This window comes from Lissotriton helveticus (assembly GCF_964261635.1).
Source record: "Lissotriton helveticus chromosome 1_1 unlocalized genomic scaffold, aLisHel1.1 SUPER_1_unloc_17, whole genome shotgun sequence".
Taxonomy (NCBI): domain Eukaryota; kingdom Metazoa; phylum Chordata; class Amphibia; order Caudata; family Salamandridae; genus Lissotriton; species Lissotriton helveticus.
In genome coordinates this window covers 2,268,400-2,289,933 of record NW_027611656.1, presented here as the reverse complement: position 1 = coordinate 2,289,933, position 21,534 = coordinate 2,268,400, and the positions used below count along the sequence as shown (strand labels likewise).

The 21,534-nt window shown below is 46.8% G+C and overlaps 1 protein-coding gene across 5 annotated transcripts in view; it reads left to right on the top strand.

The window, feature by feature from the left end:
• LOC144805647 (uncharacterized) overlaps positions 1-21,534 on the top strand; it is a 435,707-nt gene that overhangs the window by 291,116 nt on the left and 123,057 nt on the right. For 2 of the 5 annotated variants that reach the window (XR_013605560.1, XR_013605559.1), the window contains one exon: positions 12,684-13,521. The exons of 2 other annotated variants lie outside the window; for them this stretch is intronic. Coding sequence is in view for 1 of the 3 variants with exons in the window: in XM_078672166.1 (XP_078528292.1) it covers positions 13,924-14,787 (864 nt within the window). In the remaining 2 variants the exon portion in view is untranslated. Of the gene's footprint in view, positions 1-12,683; positions 16,130-21,534 lie in introns of those variants that run through there. One more of the 5 variants, XM_078672166.1, reaches the window with a different exon arrangement.

Genomic DNA, 21,534 nt, shown 5'->3' with positions numbered 1-21,534 from the left:
GACTTATAAATAAGCGGGTACATTCTGTGTTTCAGGCGAAAGTCCTCAGTGTTCATTAGGTGAGTTTCCTGAAGTGCAAGTATGTCTATGTGGTGGTCTGAGACGTACTTCCAGACTTTCTGCCTCTTCTGGGGGGAGTTGAGCCCCCTAACATTCCAAGTACCTATTGTAAGCGGCATTGTAACATGGAACTCAGGTTATCTATGTGGGGTGGGGCACACAGGCCCGCCGGCATCCCTCTCATGTCGTGCGTCTCCCTACCACTCCCTAGAGGCCGACCACCCAGTGCCATATCTGTCCACCCCCTTGTGCCGCAGTGAAAGGCTCTGTGACCTCCCAGTCAGACCATCTCCCCCCCAACAGTCTGCCCATGTGGACCATCCCACACAGATGAAAATGGACAGCCACCACCAGTTCCCCCCCCTCCCTCCTCCCCTGAACGACCCCAAACTCCAGTTCCGCATCCCCTGCTCCAAATTCCAACATGCAGTTCGGGATGGCAGCCCCCCACCCCCCTCACCCCCCCACAGTAACCCCCAAATCAGAACAAAGTATAGTCCCAGTCCTGCCAGTCCTTGCAGGGCTGTGGTAATTTTACTTGTAGGGGTCATCTCCAGTGGCGGCCGTCGCGGCTCCCCGCCCGTCACCCCCCCCCCGCCATTCAAGCAGAGTGTGCGCCAAGAGCCAGCTCTCCTGTGAGCGCATTGTTCATTCAGGAGGGGAAGTTTCACGGGCCACCTCAGCCACTGCCGTCGCTCTCTCCTGGGCGACCACAGAGGCGGCTGGTTTCAGGCGGTCTGTCGAGGATCTTCTGCGGCATACTGTTTGCCATCCTCCTTTGGGCGGTCCCGTCGGCTCCCTCATTACTGTCTCGTCTGCGTCCAATTCCAGACCAAGGAGAGTGCAAGTGTCCTTCAGGGAACGCATTTGGTGCAGGGTACCATTCCACTTAAAGATCAGTCTGAACGGGTGGCCCCCGGAGTATGGTATCTCCTCCGAGCCCGGGTCCGGACCCGGTGTCCTCTACTCAAGCCGCTCCGTGCTTGTCGCTGCCCCCACCAGTCTGTGGTCTCACAGCCTCGATGTACGTCAGGGCCCAGTCCGGTGAATTCTGGTGGCAGGGGTCCGGTTCTGGCACTCGGCAGCCGAAGCCGCCCCAGGAGCAGAAGTGCCGCTGCTAGGCCCGGAAGCCGGCGCCTCGATTTTCGTGGCCCCCGGCCGGGCGGATCGTCCTCGCTGGCCGGGTCGCAGGGTCTGGGCCCTCCAGGGGGGGCCCCGGCACGATGAGGCAGCAGTCGCTTGTTTCCTGGGTGGTGCAGGCGGCGGTGCTTGGCGCTGAGGCGCCGATGGGACAGCGAGGGCTCCATCAGACGCCCCACCCCCTCAGATGGCCGGCATTATCGGGAAGCTCCACCGGAGCGTCTCTGCCCAGAAGAGCCGTTCCGCCTTCAGGGAACGTCGCAGCGGCACCCGAGCAGTGCCGCCGATGTCAGACCCCACCTTAGGGACAGTCTGGAAGCTGGAGAGCCACAGTGCTAATCGTAAGGGCTGTCGGCAGGATTCAGGACGGGGAGCCGCGGAGATCCACATCCGACTAGGTCACCATCTTGGACACGGCCCCCATCCTTCCAGGTTTTTAACAAATCTCTATTCGTTTCATCCCCTCTGATACTCTCACTCTTTGCTCTATTTGTTTCCAATTGTGATGGCTTATTCTCCACCTGTTTATTACATTCCTCCACTTGCAGCATTTCTAAGGACTGAATTTTCCCATACTCTATCATTCTTATACTATCAGCTTGCTTGTTTAGGTATTTATTTTTCAGAACTGCTTGTACCTCCGATAGATCTTTATTAAATAGAGGGAAAAAGGGTTTTGTTGGAGACATTTGTTTACCCTCACCTTCACAATATGATATTTGGTCATGGTTGTTTCCAGTGTTCAATCTCACTATATCTGATGCATTTGTATTTTTTTTTATACTTTTAGAAGCTTTATTTCTTGCTTTCCAATGTCTTTTCCTCTGACTTTTTGATAGTTAAACTTCCGGAGCTGCGTCTGTCATTGTTGATTGTGTCGTGCATAGGTTTATCACTTCTTGATCTTTTGTTTTATCATCTATTTTATCTTTAACAACAACAGTATTGTCTTCACATTTTATTGTATCTTTAGAGGGGCAGTCGGTCTTGATGAGTTGAATTCCCACATTAGGAAAATTCCCTTTTACATCGTCAATTATTGTTTTTAAAATATCCGGAATGGTAGCCAGTTTGTTAATTAGTACTCCAACGCTGCAGAGTTTCTAGGTTGCTGTTGTATTTGTCCTAATTAATTAGAGATCCGTTATTTTGATTACATTTCGGCTGGTCTTGTTTTTTAACTGAATTTATTCTAGACAGAGTAAGATCCGATTTCAGTGGGGTATTGGCTTTCCTTATGATTTTCACCCCACCATTTAGTTCATTTGGAGCTTCTTGCTCTCCTTGATTTATTTGTCCCAAATTAGATGGTTCCCCTATCCCGTTAGCTGTTCTGATTTTTACTTGCACTTCTATTGGCATTGGATGCCTAGTTGGTAGTAATTGCTGAGTATCTCTCATTGTTAGATTTGTGCATTTTGCGTCCTCTTGTTGTGAACGACCAGTAAGTGGAATAGTTAACATCTCTAGGTCCGTTATTTGACCCCCAATGGTTGCCTTGGTCCTTAGTTGAATTTGACATTCGTTCGACTTCAGCTTCAGACTCAGGGTGGCCTGGTTCACTTACTCCTTGCTTAGGGGATATAATATTTGTTCTACTTTAATCGGAGTTTGAAGATCACATGGGTTAGTTAGCAATGTTAGCATAGCACCAGTTAGATCTTTCATAAAATCAAACTTTGACTGCGACTTTCCCAGTTTCCCAAATGTATGGACCTTAGATGATTTAAAGGACTATACGTCACCTGTCTGTTTTATTTTAAACATATCTAATATTAGTGTTTGTTGTATTTTTCTTTTCCTTTTGATAGGAGGGAAAGGTGGCCGCTCTTTTCCTGACCTCATAATACACCCTCTAAGGTGAGGAAGTCTTGCTTCTTTCAGAAAATCAAACCAAATGGTGCTTTGATTGGATAAAAACACCTCCTAACACCTCCAAGGGAAAACACCCCCAAAGCACACCTCAGTACAGAATCCACCGGTGCTGCTGGTTACCTATTTAATTAACTAATTCATTCATCAATTGATTAATATCCGGGCTCCGGGTAGGGCTGTAGTCTAGGCATGCAGAGTAATTCGGGGTCGAGGGGTGCTTCAACAGGATCAAAGTCTATTGTCACTTTCCCCGTTGCATAATTTCTCAGATTTTGTATTACAGAAATTATTACAGACTGAAATGGCTCAGCGACTTACAGACCGATCAACCTTAACTACTCGCCACATGCCACACACCTCTTGCCACTTGTCACTCACCACTCACTGTTCATTGCTTGTTCGTTGCTATTCATCGCTGACAAGAGTACAAGGGAGAATGCTGGCAATCGTTCAGGAGCAAGAGCGGGATCCAGAGCCAGTCCCACTACAGACGGCATATGTAGGCACTTCCCTCCACTCCTTGGCTCAGCTCTGCTCTGTTCAATGCTTGGTGTATACGTAAAATCAGGCGGCAGTTCCCTGAGTTCTGAGGAATGATTGAAGCGTGCGATGTCGGACCATAGATGCGTCCATTCCTCATCGGAAATAGGACGGTGAATTAAGTCTTCCCACATAGACATATACCGGGGGCGCGGGGAAAGCACTGTTCTCTTCCAGAGGATCCTCATCAATAGTCATAAGCACTGAATATTCCCGCCCATGTGCGGAACCCCGGATCCCGCACATGGGCGGGAATATTCAGTGCCTATGACTTTGATGAGTATACCCCTGGAAGAGAACTAGGATTAGAGGTAAGTAACTTATCCTTCTCTTCCAGGGGATCCTCATCAATAGTCATAAGCACTGAATATTCCCGCCCATGTGCGGAACCCCGGATCCCGCACATGGGCGGGAATATTCAGTGCTTATGACTTTGATGAGGATACCCCTGGAAGAGAACTAGGATTACAGGTAAGTAACTTATCCTTTGAAGGAGGAAGCTATAGATCAATGAGATCATCCCTTTCATGTTAGCAGTCTTGGTGAGAAAGGCCTCAAATTTTGTGAGAGGTCGAGTAGCAGCCTCCCGTATCTGAGGTGTGAGGGCCCAGTGCATTACTTGGATATACTGATATCTTTCCGTGTTCTTCAATACAAAGTCCCTTTGACATTGATCAAAAGTAAGGGGATCAAAATTGTGGAACAAATGTATTAGAGGTAAGCAGCCTCCCCTTCTCCAGGCATCAAAGGGTCCCTCATGTTGGGCCGGGGGGAAAGCTGGATTGAAATGGATTGGAGTGAATGGGGATGGAAAAGAAGTCCACCTGTCGTCGCCCAAAATGGAGTCCCATACTTTAAGAGTGGTGCGTGTGGGGCAGCTAAGGTCACCTTGGTAGCCGCCTGGAAGAGAAGGGAGGCTCCAGCTATATCCCTATGGCACTCTCGTCTTTGGAGACTGCTTAGCCTAGAACGTATGGCTGATATTTTCAGGGATATTGATAAGAATTTCGAATTTAAATGGGGTCCCCTTGTCTCCTTCCTCTCCCAGGGCCGTCCGTCTGCGGTGTGTCCCTCCACCATCAGAGTCCGCCATCTCTTCCAGTTTTGATCACAATCCCAGTGTCGACCAACCTCACGTTAGTATGAACACGCCGCCACCATGGGTGGGGTGGGAAGTGGTTTTTTTTTTTTTACATTTTCAAAAACCCTTATTGTGTCAAGACAGTTTCATACAGGCAGCAAAATCGTACAGCTAATCAATTGATTTTAGCATTGGTGACATAAAGCCCAATAAGCAGAGTACAGTGCATAGGTACATGTCATGATTATTTAGGGACTACTTCAGTTACAATAAAGGGTAGCCAGTGGTATCATCACACATCCGCTGTACGTGTGTAACTGTCATGCCGTGCTATTGCATGTCGAGCCCTTTCGTGTACATGTGTAGTTGGGAACTGACCTCTGGGGAGGGGATCTGTAAAGGAGGTTCACATATGTTCCCATGGAATTCGTTCCATTTACCCCATATTCTAGTCCATTTCTTGGGACAGCCCCTGTGCGTGTAAGCTGCCCTCTCAGACACCATTGTGTACGTGTAGGTGTTATCGCGGAGCCCCAGTATTTTGCTATGTTTCGCTTCACGATTGTCGGCCCCAATGTAGCCCAGTTCTGTAAGGCTAGGTTTAAGTCGGTGGGCTGCCAGATATTGAGGAGGCAACACCTCGGATCCCAGGGAACTTCTGCTCCTCCCACCTCTGAAATTATCGCTAATACTCTTGACCAATAGCGGTTTATGATAGGGCATTGCCATATTATATGGTAAAATGTTCCAATACCTCCACACCCTCTGAGGCAAAGGTGATCTGGTGTGTGTCCCAGCTTAAATATCGTGGTGCGAGGATAATATGTTCGGTGTAATATTTTCAGTTGAATGAGTTTAAGTGGGGATGAGATCGATGCCTCTCGGGCTGATGCTAGGGCGTCCATCCAATCAGATTCCTCGATATCTCCCAATTCAGTCTCCCATTTTCCCTTTAGTGCTCTCAGGGGGTCTGGTTGATTATTGATCAGTTTCTTGTATGTGTAGGAGGTTGCCTTTTTTTCCATGTAGTCCGTGAGGAGCCTATCCTCCAGAGGGGAGGATTCCACCAATTTGGTCTCTGGGAGAATTGCACTTTGTAATGCGTGTCGTATCTGTATGTAACGGAATCGTTCCGAGTCTGCCATCTTATACCTCGCTTGCAAGTTTTCAAATGATATTATCTCTCCTTTCGCCCATAGGTCGCCTATTTTAGAGATACCAATTAGGTCCCATTCTTTCAATCCCTTTGTGTTCGCCAGTATGCCCAGTTTTCTCGTGTCCCATAGGGGAGTGGCTTGTGTCAACACTCCCTTCCCATCCCAAGGCCCTCTGTGCGGCGTGCCATATTTTAGTCGTGTGTGCCCTTGGTCCTGTAAGTCCTTCCTGTTTTCCGTTGGTGTAAAGCGCCCTCATCAGTCGGTCTGCCGGCAGGAGGCTCCGGTTCAACCTGTATGCTGGTTCGTCCTGTGGGACGTGCAACCATTGATTTATTGTCATCAGTTGTGATGCCCAGTAGTAGAGTTTAACATTCGGTAGAGCAATACCACTGTCATACCAACTCCGGACCAGTTTGTGTTGTGCTATCTGGGGGGGTTTACCGTCCCACAATAGGGTTGTTACTTCCGCTTCAATGGATTTGAAATACTTAGGGGGGACAGGAAATGGGGTATTTTGTAGGGCATGTAGGAATCTCGGAAGGGCTAGCATTTTAAATAGTGCAGCTCCATCCAGGAGCGTCACCGTGAGGGATCTCCAGTGTTTTATGTCCGCTTGGAGTCGTTCAGGGGCCTCATTAAATTTTCTTCCATGAATATGGACTCTGATGGGGTGACATACATTCCTAAGTACTTGAAACCTCTGGTCACGATCTGCAGTTCGCATCCCGCCGGGATTTTGGGTGTAGGCCCGTGCAATACATAGAGTAGCGATTTCGTCCAGTTAATAGTGTAGCCGGATACTTTCCCGTATGCAGTAAAAATGTCTAGTAGGAACACTAATGATCTCGTCGGGGATGTTAAATATACGAGCACGTCATCCGCATATAGCGAGATACGATCCTCCCAGTCCTCCTCCCATCTCATTCCATGAATGGAGACGTCCTGCCTGATCCATGCAGCTAGCGGTACCAGCACTAGGGCGAATAGCAGCGGCAACAGCGGACATCCCTGCCTGGTACCCCTTCCTAGTTTGAATTCTCTTGATATTCTTCCGTTTGCTACTACTTGCGCGAGGGGTTCCGTATATAAAAGTTGTATCAATGCACAGAATTTCAGGCCAAGTCCCAGCTTCCGAAGTACCGCAAAGAGGAACGGCCATTCCACTCAATCAAAGGCCATAGTGGCGTCCAAGGAAAGGATGGCTGCATCTTTCAGTATCTCTGGTGTACAGGCTATAACGGCATGCACGCTCCGTAGATTAAGGGAGGTGTTACGTCCCGGCATGAACCCTGATTGGTCCGGGTGAACTAAGTCCTTGAGGTGTGGCTGTAGTCGGAGTGCCAACGCTTTGGCCAGTATTTTGGCTTCCGCATTCATTAGCGATATTGGGTGGTAAGAGGCTGCCAAATGCGCAGGTTTGCCCGGTTTGTGCACTGCCACAATTGTGGCTATTCGCTGATCCCGTGGCAGCCTGCCATCCTCCAGGCAGTCATTGTACATGTTAAGTAAGGTAGGTGTGATCAGACCTGCCACTTTTTTGTACAGCTCTACTGGTAGCCCGTTTGGACCCATTGCTTTCCCTGTGTTGAGTGCTGCCAGTGCCCGCCCCAATTCTTCCGACGAGAGGTCAGCATCTAGGTCTTCCCTGGCTTCCAGGGAAAGCGTAGGCATCCTAATGTCTTGCAAGAAATGTGTATTGTCTTCTATTGTGGTTACCGCCTGCAGTGTGTATATTGTTTCAAAATGCGTAGCTAACTGTTCGACAATACGTTCGGGGTCTGTTGTGAGAGTACCGTCCTTTAGACAAATTTGTGCTATCCATCTACTTGTTTTTCGCGTTTTTCTATCCATGCCAGCATTTTACCTGTTTTGTCTCCCAATTCGTAAATTCTGTGGAAGGTATTGGTACTTTTTGGCCTTTGCTGTTTCCCATGCATAATTCTTGGCTAGCCAGCGCCACAGCGTGTGCCGTAACCTCAGTGGGGTCTGCGGCGTGAGCTTTCTCCGCTTGCTGGGTGGCCTCCTCTAGTTCTTCTATGGTCTCTCTTTGTGAGCGTTTGTGTCTTGTGATCGTCGAGATGGCCTGCCCTCTAATAACGGTTTTATATGTCTCCCATAGTGTGCTGGGGGATTGAACTGACTGAACATTTTCTGCAAAGTATTGTGTAGTGGATTTAACTAGGTCCCTTGCAATCTTGGCATTTTTCAGGAACCCAGGATAAAGCGGATAGATGCTCCGTCTGCCAGGGATATATAGGCGGTGTATATGATTTGGACTGGAGAGTGATCTGATATGCCCCTCGGTAGATGCTCTACCTGTTTCACTTTCTCAGGCGTAATACCCAATGTCAATATATAATCTATTCGGGAGAGGCTCCTGTGTGCCCTTGAGAGAAATGTGTATTGACGCTCTGTTGGGTGCTTAAGTCGCCAAATGTCAGTCACTCCCATTGCGTGTATGAAATCTTGCAGGGCTTGATTGGAGCGGCTTGCTTCCCAGGACGGGTGGTGGTCGATGGTCGGATCCATTACTGTATTAAAGTCTCAACCCATGATCAGTTCTCCCTCTGGAAGGTCCTGCAGGAGCCTCCCGAGGTCCTGAAATGCTTGCTGGTGAAGTGTAGGGGGAACATAAACGGAGAGCACGTGATACAACCTACCTTCCCACTGCCCAGTTAGTACCTGTGCATCAGTCCAAGTGTTCTTAATCATGAATGTGGAGCTCTTATAGACCAGGATTCCCACCCCTCTAGAGCCAGATGTGAACTCAGCGTGAGCTACCATTTTAAAGCCCCATCTATCTAGTGCCTTGCATGTTGTTCCTGTCAAATGTGTTTCCTGGAGTAGAACAATCGAGGGCCCCTTGCGCTTCAGGTACTGTAGGACCAGCCCTCGTTTAATCTTATGACCCAACCCATTCACGTTCCACGAAATTATGGACAAGGGGGCCCCGGCTGAAGTGGTAACTGAGTGTTCCTCTCCCGCTCCTCATGTGGTGTCACGTCGTGCTTGATATGTATATCCTATGGTCAGTGACTACTGTTGATACCTGCTGTACATGACCTGCCCTGTGAGCGCATAGATTGTATAGTTGACACGTAAACTTGTTCCTTGAAATAACGTAACATATTAAACGTAAACATTGTAACAGTTGCTTCAAGAATCCTTGGCCCCTAATCCCAAACCCTGCCCTCCCCCCCATCGGATCTGTGACTGTCCCCATCTCCAATTGCTCATTATGGCCCCCGATAAACAATTGTAGTCCCTGAAGAAAGTGGTCATTGTCCACCAGAGACCAAAACAAACCGAAACTTATCGCTATCAAAATCCCAACCCCCCCACCCTGCCTCCCTGCCCGGCGGATACAGAACCTTCCACCACCCCCAACTGAGCAGAGTGCTTACTTCCCAGAACAAAATGTAGTGTTCGTGAGGGTGAGAGTACCGTGACTGTTATAGCCTCCTTCCCACCCATTAATGTTCATGCAGTGCTACCAACATCACGGTAGGTCCTACCTGTAGGAGTCTTCATAACTTGCCTGTGTATCACGTCCTTAGTCGACCCATTGTAAGGAAGGTCAATGTAACAGTACCCACCACCCTGCGCTCACCGCCCAATCTCGGGCCGTGTCCATATCATAGTCTCCTACTGCGGTGTTGTGAAGCGTGGCAGCCTGTGAGGTCCTTAATCCTTAAAAAGCCAAGTCATAGCATCGCTTCAGTGATGCAGTTTGTTGTGGGCTTCTGTCTTTTCCATTATCGGTTATTATGTCTTGCGTCCCGGTTCCTGGGTTTCCCTGTCTGCCGCCAGCCCTCCAACCAGTCTTGCGCATCTTTGGGCGATTCAAAAAACCAAGTTTTTCCCTCCGCTTCAACACGTAGCTTTGCTGGGAAGAGCATTGAGTATTTGAGTTCTCTAGAACGGAGTTCCCTTTTCACTTCCGTGAAATTTCGTCGTTGTTGTGCCACCGCTGCAGTGTAGTCTGGATAGAAGGTGACCTGTGCGTTGTCAATTTTGACTGGTGGAGCCATTCGAGCTGTCTGCAGGATGGCATCGCGGTCGCGAAATTTGAAGATCCTCGCTAAGATTGGACGCGGTGGTGCCTCTGGTTTCGGTTTCCCCCCTGGCACTCGGTGGGCACGTTCTACTGAGAAATAATTTGACAGGCCCTTCGGTTGCAGCTTGGTTTGGATCAAATCTTCTACGAATAGGTCCAACGCAGGGCCCCCTGTTGTTTCCGGTACACCCACCAGGCGTACATTGTTGCGCCGTGAGCGGCCTTCCTGTTCGTCAAGTTTCGCCTTTAATAGCAGATTGTCATCTTCCAGTTTCTGTACTTTGTGTTTCAAGGCCGCCGTGTCGTCAGTTAGCCCCGATGTAGCTTTTTCCACCTCAATCAAACGGTCTGACAACTTGGAGAAGTCCGCCCTTATCAGGGAGATATCGATGGAGATAGTGCCCATTGAAGTTTGCATTGTGTGCAATGCCGCCATGACGTCTTTCAGGGTGACCTGTTCGGCGTCACCTGGCAGGTTGGTCGTTTGGGATGATGTGCGTGGCGCTTCGTTCGGTTGACCATTCTGGGGTTCTTTTACATAGGCATATTTTTCCAAGCGCGGAGGCTGTTGCACCTTGGGCCCCCTGCCCGTCATGGTACTTGATCGCAGTGGACACGCACCCAAAAATTCGTGAGGCCAGGAGAAGAGCCCCGTTTGCCAACTGTTCCTCGATGTGTTGTACAGTGTGTTCCTGAGTGAGACAGCGCTGGGTATCTTCGCACAGTGCTATCTAGGGTATGCCCCTTAAAATGCCTGCAGGTGTCACTGATTTGCAGCTAGTGCTGCGTGTGGGGCAGGTGAGCGGGCTGGTGTGCTCAGCAGCGGTAACAGAGAGGCCGGTGGTTCCAGGATTAAGCCGCCATTTTGTGCCTCCGTACTGCGGCGTCCACAGTCCCTGCCCGGTAATGTCGGGTTTTCACTTAGGGCCCCCTCGCTGCCTCCTCCAGCAGTCGCCAGTACCTTGTAGTCCGAGGATGTCCTGTGCGCGCAGCCACTTCCGTTTTGGTTTTCGCCGCCTTTATTCTGTGTCCAGGAGCAGTTCTTGTCGGGTCATCTGTATGCCAGGCCGCCGTGAAACTTTAGTCCCGGCTCCCGTAGTGCTGTTAGGCCCCGGTTGCACTGTCTCGTAGCCGCTTGAGTATTAGGAGTCTGGAGTAGCGGATTGCTTCACCGGGAACCGGAAGATCTCCCGTTTTTATACAGCCGTAGCAGCGCCTGCTGAAGTCAGGATTATTGTGCGGATTGTCGGGGAAGGTGCCCTGCAGTCAAGGAGCTCTGCTAGAACGCGGCCATCTTTCTCGGCCGGTGGCCACGCCGGGAAGTGGTTTTTTATTAGTTTTTTTTCTTTGTTCCTTGTTAGATTCATAATTACTTATCACATGTTAGGATGAGTTTGTCCACGCTTTCTGGCTATTCCGCATACAACACCTTGGTGGAGCAACCTGGAGAAATTACCGTTACAGAAGGCCGTTGAGTTTTCTTTAGACCTATCTGCTGGCTTAGCAAAGTTGCATCATCTTCTTTTTTTCCTTTTTTATCTCTCTCTCTCTAAGCTCCGGGGCACTTAGAAGCTGCATCTTTCATTTGGCTTATCTAATAAGAGGAGGAGCTGATTTACATTGATCAATGCACTTTGTCCACCTGTTATAATTCTGTTGAGGCTTTCTGATCCCCTGCATGGGACCAAGTGATGATGTAATTTTTGCCTGTGGACTGTGGAAAAAAAAAATAATCAACACATTTTTGACATAAATCAGGTGGCAGGCCAAGGCTTCTCTGTGCTCTGCAGCAGCCGCCGCACGAGCAGCACTAGCAGCGCCTTAGCACCACGGTGCTGGCAGCGGCCGTTCCTGCCTCCATCGCAGATCCGTAGAACTTAAAGCGCCCGTATAACAAGACACGGGTGAAGCGGGAACCGGTCACAAAACAAACTCTGGTAGTCGTCCCAGACTCCGATCCGCTTGCTCGTCAAATCCTCCTCGGCTCTAATCGATACGCTCTGCACTCAACACCGAATCACAGGCCGACAACAACTGTGAACACCAACAGAGGGAAGAATTGTGTGTTTCCCCAAGTTAGTGAAAAAAAACAGCATATGTCTTGGCTGCTTCTGCTGCACCCAGAGTCTTATGCGTCTTTTCAGTCTAAAGTTTCTGTCTGGAAAAAGATTGTGTCCTGGTTTTCTGCACCCAGTAAATCCAGGTGCAGAAAAACCTAACAACTAATGATCAGGTGGAATAAAATGAACACATGAAAGTATGCCTTAATTTCATTGCCCTTGATTCAAACTCTGGACCATAGTTGAGGGATAGGTCTAGGCATAGTCCTCACAACGCCCAATAGATTTGCTTGAGGCAGAGGCCAAAACTCAAAAGTCAGGAAACCACATACAAGTAGGTGGTAACTCAAGGCAGGGGAAAACGCCTGTTGTCCGTGGAGGAGTCATTCCCTTCCCAGAAATGTGCATTACAAATTAATTAATAGTGTATATGTTTTTAATATCTGTTTGGTGCCAGTCCATATGACTTTCATATCTGCCTTTGGGATTCTATGTTGCAACTCCATAGGGTACATGTATCCTTTGTGAGCTTAATAAAAAGTTGAAAATTCTACAAAACCTCACTCCAACATCTAAGTACTCTCATGCCACCATTCTACACTCTGCACTGTCTGAAAAACAGCTCAACATTTTCAAAATTCTGCATTGATTTGGCTTGTAAATTATATTTTTGGAAATGTACATGTATTAACTATTTAATTTTAATACTATAGGTGATTGAAATTACGGACGAAGAAAGCAAGATTTAGCACTAAGCAACTGAATGTCAGTGGCATAAGAAGGATTATTTTGAAAAACTGAAGGACATCCAGCATTCTACGTTTAAACAATTTCCAAAAATCTAAGTGTGGCGAGGAAAGTACTATACCTGTAAGTGAAGTCTCTAATTTTGCATTTCATTAACCCAGAGCAAAGTCATATCTGTGCACACAGCATCAGAAATAATGTAGAAAGACCGCTTCAGCATCCTCATCTGAAATATTATCAGAAAGACAAACTGCCTCAGCATGACAGAATAACGTTCATCTAAAGCATCATGTAATTCTAGAGAGGAAGCACACACTACATAAAAGAAAGTTACAACTAAAGGTTTCTTCTGGATACCATCAAAGAAAAGACGCTGAAAGAAGACTCCGAAGCTGACACGTTAACAACCAAAAGATTGGAAAAACACCTTTGTTCAACAACCGTTTTTAACCAGTTACTCAAGTTTGAGACTATCTGCCTCGGGATATAACACCTCGACCCACTCTGCTCACTCTTGCGAAAACCTTAAGAATTCACCACTTTATTGTGTTAATGACCATCTCAGATTGTTTCCTTTTTATTGTGTACTGTTCTGTAATTCTATGTAAATCGCCTCAACATTATCTGTTGTGCAGGAGTGATATGTAAAACTGTTAAATATAAAAATGGATTAAAGAAGCACCGTTGCGCTATATCTAATGTAAATAAATCCTCATCCTCAGAACTACAAACCTTAACCTTACCCCAAACATAGAAAGGGTAGAAGGAACTGATGTTCTGCGACTAATCATCCACAATAGTACTCTGCACGCTCTAACGCCCTCAGTTACTGCCATTACACCAGTGCAAAAAGGTACTTATCAGTTTAATCATTAAATATCAGACTAACACCTTATTACTGCATTGCTAAGAACCTATACAAATAGATTTGAGAAAAACTTCAGTCACAAATTAAGTTGCTGCCGGAGAGGCTATTACTTAAAGACTATTATCTGTTAGAAAAATTTCAACAGGTGTTACAGGACTGCTTCCCGACTTTTGTTGCTCAATTCAAGTGTTGAGAAGATTACACACAATTTCTTTTAGAGATCAGTGCTGAACATTATCTAAACAAGCCCGACTCTAAAATCGAGGCAAAATAACCGAAGATAGGGAAAAAAGTTACCAAGATACAGCCATAAATCTTATCTCACCGAATTTGACAGAATGCACACAGGGGAAAACCACCCTCAGTGCAAAGTATGCCAAAAAAGTTTCAGGCGTAAATCTTATCTCACTGAGCATATGAGAATCCACACTGGGGAAAAACCTTATCAGTGCTCTGAATGTCAGAAAAGGTTTAGTATCAAACTGAGTCTATATCGACATGAATTAACCCACTCTGGGGAAAAACGTTATCAGTGCTCTGAATGCCCAAAAAGTTTCAACAAAAAATCTCATCTCACTGAACATATGAGAATCCACTCTGGGGAAAAACCTTACCAGTGCTCTGAATGCCCAAAACATTTCAAACTTAAATCACTTCTAACTACACATGTGAGATTCCACACTGGGGAAAAACCTTATCAGTGCTCTGAATGCCAGAGATGTTTCAGTGACAAAATGAGACTCACTAAACATACACGGACCCACACTTGGGTAAAACGTTATCAGTGCACTGAATGCGACAAATGTTTCAGTGAAAAAAGCAGTCTCACTCAGCATATAAGAACCCACACTGGGGAAAAACCTTATCAGTGCCCTGAATGCCAGATATGTTTCAGTCAAAAAAGCGGTCTCACTCAGCATATAAGAACCCACACTGGGGAAAAACCTTATCAGTGCCCTGAATGCCAGATATGTTTCAGTCAAAAAAGCAGTCTCACTGAGCATATAAGAACCCACACTGGGGAAAAACCTTATCAGTGCTCCGAATGCCAGGTATGTTTCAGTGTAAAAAGCCGTCTCACTAAGCATATAAGAATCCACACTGGGGAAAAACCTTATCAGTGCTCTGAATGCCAAAAATGTTTCAGACAACAATCTCATCTCACTGAACATGTGAAAACCCACACTGGAGAAAAAAAATGATCAGTGCTCTAAATGTCAGAAAAGATTCAGAGGTAGAGATGGTTACAAGCGCCATAAGAAAACACACCATCAGAATAATCAGTTCTCCGAATGCCAGAAAAGCATCAATTTTAAACTCAATCTCACTCTACATGAGCAGACGCATACAGGGGAAAAACACTACCAATGCTGTGAATGCTAGAAATTCCTATTTGATAGGCAAAGCCTCACTAAGCGACTCCATACTGATGAAAAACCTTATGAGTGCTCTGAATGCCAGAAAAGCTGCAGAAAAAAACGCTATTTCACCATGAGAAACTCCACACTGGAGAAAATCCTTATGCCATAAAAGGTTGAATCTGAAAGACAGAGTTATGCTTCATGAGAGATCCCACTCTGGGGTAAAACTTTATGAGTGCTCGAAATGCAAGCAAAGTTTTGGTTACAAATTACTTCTCACTTGTCATGATTCTTTGCCTGCCACTAACAGGAAAAGCTATTTGTGAAGGGATAACATTAATGCTGTATTGTCAGCTGTTTTAGAGTTATTTGACTCGTTTTACTCGTGATTTTAAAAACTGTATTTTCTCACTCTGTATTGCAGACAGCATACCCCTAGGCCACCTGCACACATTTTTGCCGACATTTGACGCCTTTAGCTGCCGTTTTTGAGCTAAATTGGGGTTAGGGAAATCTTCCCACGGCGGCCATCTTTAGTGTGCCCAGAGCGGTGGGAGCGCTCTAGTGGTACATATAAAAGGAGCCCTGTGACAGTGCTCGCGAGATTCTTTGCCTGCCACTAACAGGAAATGCTATTTGTGAAGGGATAACATTAATGCTGTATTGTCAGCTGTTTTAGAGTTATTTGACTCGTTTTACTCGTGATTTTAAAAACTGTATTTTCTCACTCTGTATTGCAGACAGCATACCCCTAGGCCACCTGCACACATTTTCGCCGACATTTGACGCCTTTAGCTGCCGTTTTGAGCTAAATTGGGGTTAGGGAAATCTTCCCACGGCGGCCATCTTTACTGTGCCCAGAGCGGTGGGAGCGCTCTAGTGGTACATATAAAAGGAGCCCTGTGACAGTGCTCGCGAGATTCTTTGCCTGCCACTAACAGGAAATGCTATTTGTGAAGGGATAACATTAATGCTGTATTGTCAGCTGTTTTAGAGTTATTTGACTCGTTTTACTCGTGATTTTAAAAACTGTATTTTCTCACTCTGTATTGCAGACAGCATACCCCTAGGCCACCTGCACACATTTTCGCCGACATTTGACGCCTTTAGCTGCCGTTTTTGAGCTAAATTGGGGTTAGGGAAATCTTCCCACGGCGGCCATCTTTAGTGTGCCCAGAGCGGTGGGAGCGCTCAAGTGGTACATATAAAAGGAGCCCTGTGACAGTGCTCGCGAGATTCTTTGCCTGCCACTAACAGGAAATGCTATTTGTGAAGGGATATCATTAATGCTGTATTGTCAGCTGTTTTAGAGTTATTTGACTCGTTTTACTCGTGATTTTAAAAACTGTATTTTCTCACTCTGTATTGCAGACAGCATACCCCTAGGCCACCTGCACACATTTTCGCCGACATTTGACGCCTTTAGCTGCCGTTTTTGAGCTAAATTGGGGTTAGGGAAATCTTCCCACGGCGGCCATCTTTACTGTGCCCAGAGCGGTGGGAGCGCTCTAGTGGTACATATAAAAGGAGCCCTGTGACAGTGCTCGCGAGATTCTTTGCCTGCCACTAACAGGAAATGCTATTTGTGAAGGGATAACATTAATGCTGTATTGTCAGCTGTTTTAGAGTTATTTGACTCGTTTTACTTGTGATTTTAAAAACTGTATTTTCTCACTCTGTATTGCAGACAGCATACCCCTAGGCCACCTGCACACATTTTCGCCGACATTTGACGCCTTTAGCTGCCGTTTTTGAGCTAAATTGGGGTTAGGGAAATCTTCCCACGGCGGCCATCTTTAGTGTGCCCAGAGCGGTGGGAGCGCTCTAGTGGAACATATAAAAGGAGCCCTGTGACAGTGCTCGCGAGATTCTTTGCCTGCCACTAACAGGAATTGCTATTTGTGAAGGGATAACATTAATGCTGTATTGTCAGCTGTTTTAGAGTTATTTGACTCGTTTTACTCGTGATTTTAAAAACTGTATTTCCTCACTCTGTATTGCAGACAGCATACCCCTAGGCCACCTGCACACATTTTCGCCGACATTTGACGCCTTTAGCTGCCGTTTTTGAGCTAAATTGGGGTTAGGGAAATCTTCCCACGGCGGCCATCTTTAGTGTGCCCAGAGCGGTGGGAGCGCTCTAGTGGTACATATAAAAGGATACGGTCACCCTATCGCGCTAGCGGTCGCGTTTGCGGAAGCGCCGTCCCTAGCGCCGGAGTCCCGCCTGAGTCAGCCCGTCTGCGCTCTGACGGGCTCTGGGCTCCGGCAAGTACCTTATACCTCATCTGTGAGTACCTTGTTTCTGATCTACTATATTGCATTATGGTCCTTTTCTATTCTGCTGTGGAATTACATTCATGGTGCCGCTTTGCGTGCAAATCCTGCTCTGTATGTACATTGCCCTTTCCCAAATTCAAATGTCACCAATGCGGTTTTGCTCTCGGAAAGCCAGCGAGCTGCAGATGGCTTGAGCGCAATGTCAGACGCAGCAGGCCTGTCAAGTCCAATACTGTCTCTTTACACTCCTCTTTACATTTCTGGAGTATTAATTGTAGATCTCTCCCACAACACAAATATAACATCTGCGACCTCATCATTGAGGAACAACCGGATGCTGTGTTTCTTACAGAAACCTGGTTGCATGATAGCTCTGGCCCCGATATTGCCGCTGCAATTCCCCCTAATTACGTCATCGTAAGGAAGGACAGAGTTCTAGGCAAAGGGGGGGGGGGGGTAGCCATGATCTTCAAATCTAAGTACACCTGTAAATTTGAAGACATTCCTCTCAGGGGTTGCGAGGCAGCCCTTTTTAGGCTAACTATTAACCCTCAGTTCACAATGACAGGTTTACTAATCTATCGCCCTCCTGGGAATGCTACTCCCTGGGTCTCTTCTCTGCCAGATTTTCTGGCCCCCTTGCTGCTTAGAGCAGCCAACTTCTCGATTCTTGGGGATCTAAATATCCATCTTGAAGATCCCGACTGTACGTCCACTAAACAGCTTATTTCTACTCTCGAACTCTTCAACATTCAATTACTGAACTCGGCCCCTACACATCGTGCTGGTCACTTATTAGATCCTATCCTGTCAAACCTCCAGTTGGACTGCTCCCAGAAAGCACGCCCAATAGAATGGTCCGACCACTTTGCTGTTCCTTTTTCATTGGATATCACCAGGACAGCATCACAGATCGGAAAGGAAATAGATAAACGGACACGCAGTTGGGGGAAAATTAATATGCCAGAACTTAATAAACAATTATTGAGGACACTTCCTAACACCGACCAATCTATCTCCGCACTAAATTGTGCAGTTGGTCAGTGGTTAAATAATGCTGTTGACTCCACGCTTCCCTTGACATATAAGAAAACTATGCCTCATCATCCACCTGCACCATGGTTTTCCGACAAGCTTAAGTGCCTCCGCACTCAATGTAAGATTTTAGAAAGGAAATGGAGGCGCAACTATTCTCCTATCCGCAAAGTAGCTTACAGAGAAGCTCTGAAGGGCTATCATAACAGCTGCAAAACTGCTAGAGCAGACTACACTAAAAAAAAAGTTTCAGATGCACAAAACTGTCCTAAGGTGCTCTTTTCAGTTGTAAAAAAACTGACAGGAGCGGACTCTATTCCTACGCCTCCCGCGCTTGACAAGGTTCAATGCCAATCCCTAGCTGACTTTTTTGTTAAAAAGGTCGACCTGATCTATGATCTTTTTACCCCGCCTTCGATGGTAATACCTTTTGCATCTGGCGCTGTGCAGTCATCTGCTAATGCTGACGATACTGCCAAACTCTCTGTATGGCAGCCATTAGACAATATTTCCTTCCTCTCTTGTCTAAATAGTGTGCGCTCTGGCTCCCCGTGCGATGCACTTCCGGCCAGAATACTCAAACAATTAGATTCTTCCACCCATCAGATTTTTGTTAAACTGTTAAACGCCTCACTTACTGAGGCATATGTACCCCAGCCATGGAAACACGCCATGGTAGTGCCCTTATTAAAAAAGTCTGGTGCGGATATTTCGAATCTTGCCAATTTTCGTCCAATATCCCTGCTACCCATCTTCTCTAAAGTGTTAGAGAGACACATTAATACCCAGCTCACTGAATTGGTGGAAAGTTCTGGTTTCTTACATTCCTCCCAGTCGGGTTTTCGGTCCTGCCACTCGACCGAGACAGCCCTTCTTGGGGTGACAGAGAGTCTCCGACACGGTGTCGACCAGGGTGAAACCATGGCGCTCATCCTGCTGGATTTGAGTGCAGCTTTCGACACCGTGTCACATTCCATCCTTCTTGACTCTCTGCGGTCACTCGGCGTGACTGGTAGGGCCTTAGCTTGGGTGGCCTCTTTTCTTGGCGAGCGAACCTTTCAAGTTTTCTCCCCTAAGGCGGCTTCAGCAGTCTGTCCCTCAGCGCGGGGTGTCCCCCAGGGGTCCATACTCAGCCCCCTATTATTCAATCTTTATGTAAAATCCTTGGCTAACATCGTAGAGCAGGCGGGGCTGACCCTGTTCTCTTACGCTGATGACACCCAGATTGTCTTCTCCCTATCAGGGCGAGACGAGAAAAACCCCTCTGCACTAAAATCGGGCCTCACTCTTGTGGCGGACTGGATGCAGAGGAACTGTCTCAAACTGAATGGGGAGAAGACAGAGGTGGTCATTCTGGGAAAAAATAAGAACCTCTGGGGCCCTCAGCACTGGCCTAATGAGATGGATGCACTTCCTGTACCCACACATGCTGTACGCAACTTGGGCGTCTAAATTGACGACAAGTTAACAATGAAGCAGCAGGCCACTAAGGTCGCAGCAACCTGTTTTTCTACTCTTAGGTGGCTACAAAAGATCCTATGGATGCTTCCCATTCCTTCCCGTAGAACGGTTGTCCAGGCATTGATAACATCTCGCCTGGACTATGGCAACATACTATATTTGGGTGCTGATGTAGCCACTGTCAAAGTACTGCAGGTTGTACAAAATGCAGCTGCGCGACTCTTGAAGAATGTCCCTAGAAGAACTTCTGCATTATCTGCCTTGCATGATCTTCATTGGTTGAAGATCTCCAGCCGCATAAAGTTTAAGGCATTATGCTACATGTTTAGGATCAAGCAAGGTATTGCACCTACTTACTTACAAAAGCTGGTGCAACTTTACAGGCCCAAAGTACCTTACGATCCTCAGAAATTGGCAATTTCTCTATACCAATATTTACGGTGGCAAGGATGGGGGGACGTTCCTTCTCCTATCTTGGTCCTAAATATTGGAATGCCCTGCCCACTGCCCTTAAATTAGAGACCAGCCTTTTTCGTTTTCGCAGAGCACTGAAAACGCTGTTGTTCACATAAGTAGTTAGTACCTGCAGGTTGGCTATCTGATATCTTCTTCTCCAGTCTGTCCCTAGCGCCGGGAAACCCACTGTGGGTAGCTGTGCGCGGTAAAAGTTTAAATAAATAAATAAATAAGCGAACTCACACGGGGGAAAAAGCCTTATGTGTGTTCTGAATGTCAGATAAGGTTTAGTCTTGAATACAATGTCATTTGACATGAGAGAATTCACACTGGACTAAAGCCATATACAGGAGGGGAAAGCCAGAAACATTTTACTGAGAAAGGAGATCTCACTACACATGAGAAATGCATCCACACCAGGTGAAAAGTAAGGCGTAGCTTGAGTTGCAGAAAAGCTTTCACAACCTGACTTTACATGAGAGAGCACATCTTGTAGTTGCAATAGAATTCATAAAGAAACTCTTGCAGGATAACTTAGGCTGCCCGCATGCAACCTCCAAAGAAATTTCAGGCCTGGAAATATTTTTCATTGCAACAGAATCCACAATTTGAGTATCTGAAAGTTACAAAACTCTCAAGGTCTCTACTATACACAGACAAGTGTTAGTGCCTGCAAAAATCAACTAATTGCCCAAAAAATCACAATAATAATGTCTTAAATTTTACTCCACCCAAAAGGTTTCTACTCACCCTTGTTTCTTAACATATGACTGATATCTATTTTTTCATGATAAGATTAAGCCTATGCGGAGTTCCTCAGTGAGGAACTCCGCAAAGTGACAAAAAAACTCTGGCGGTCTACGCGGAGTTCCGCAAGCAGCGGAGTGCGTAAGGGTCATGCAGTTTGTGGTGATTTCATCCCATGTCGGAGGATCATTTGGCCCTTCTCTTCCAGGAAGTTATGGATCTCTTTGTCAAACGTGTCCCTCTGCCAGAAGTAGGTCGGGGTTGCTACTCCCACTACTTCTTGGTACCCAAGAAGGACAAAGGCCTGCATCCTAGCTTAGTTCTCAGAGACATCATCCGCTTTCTCCGAAAGGAGAAGTTCAAGTTGTTAATCTTGGCTCAGGTCTTATCTGCCTTCGACCCTGGAGATTTGATGGTAGCGTTGGACTTGCAGGACACTTACTTTCACATCCCCGTCTTGCCTGCCCACCGGCATTACCTACGGTTCACGGTAGGCCACACGCATTTTTAGTTTACCACGCTTCCCTTTGACCTTACCAGCCACCCCTCCCCTGGGTGTTCACGAAAGTGATGGCGGTGGTCGCAGCTCATCTGCGCAGATCAGGGGTT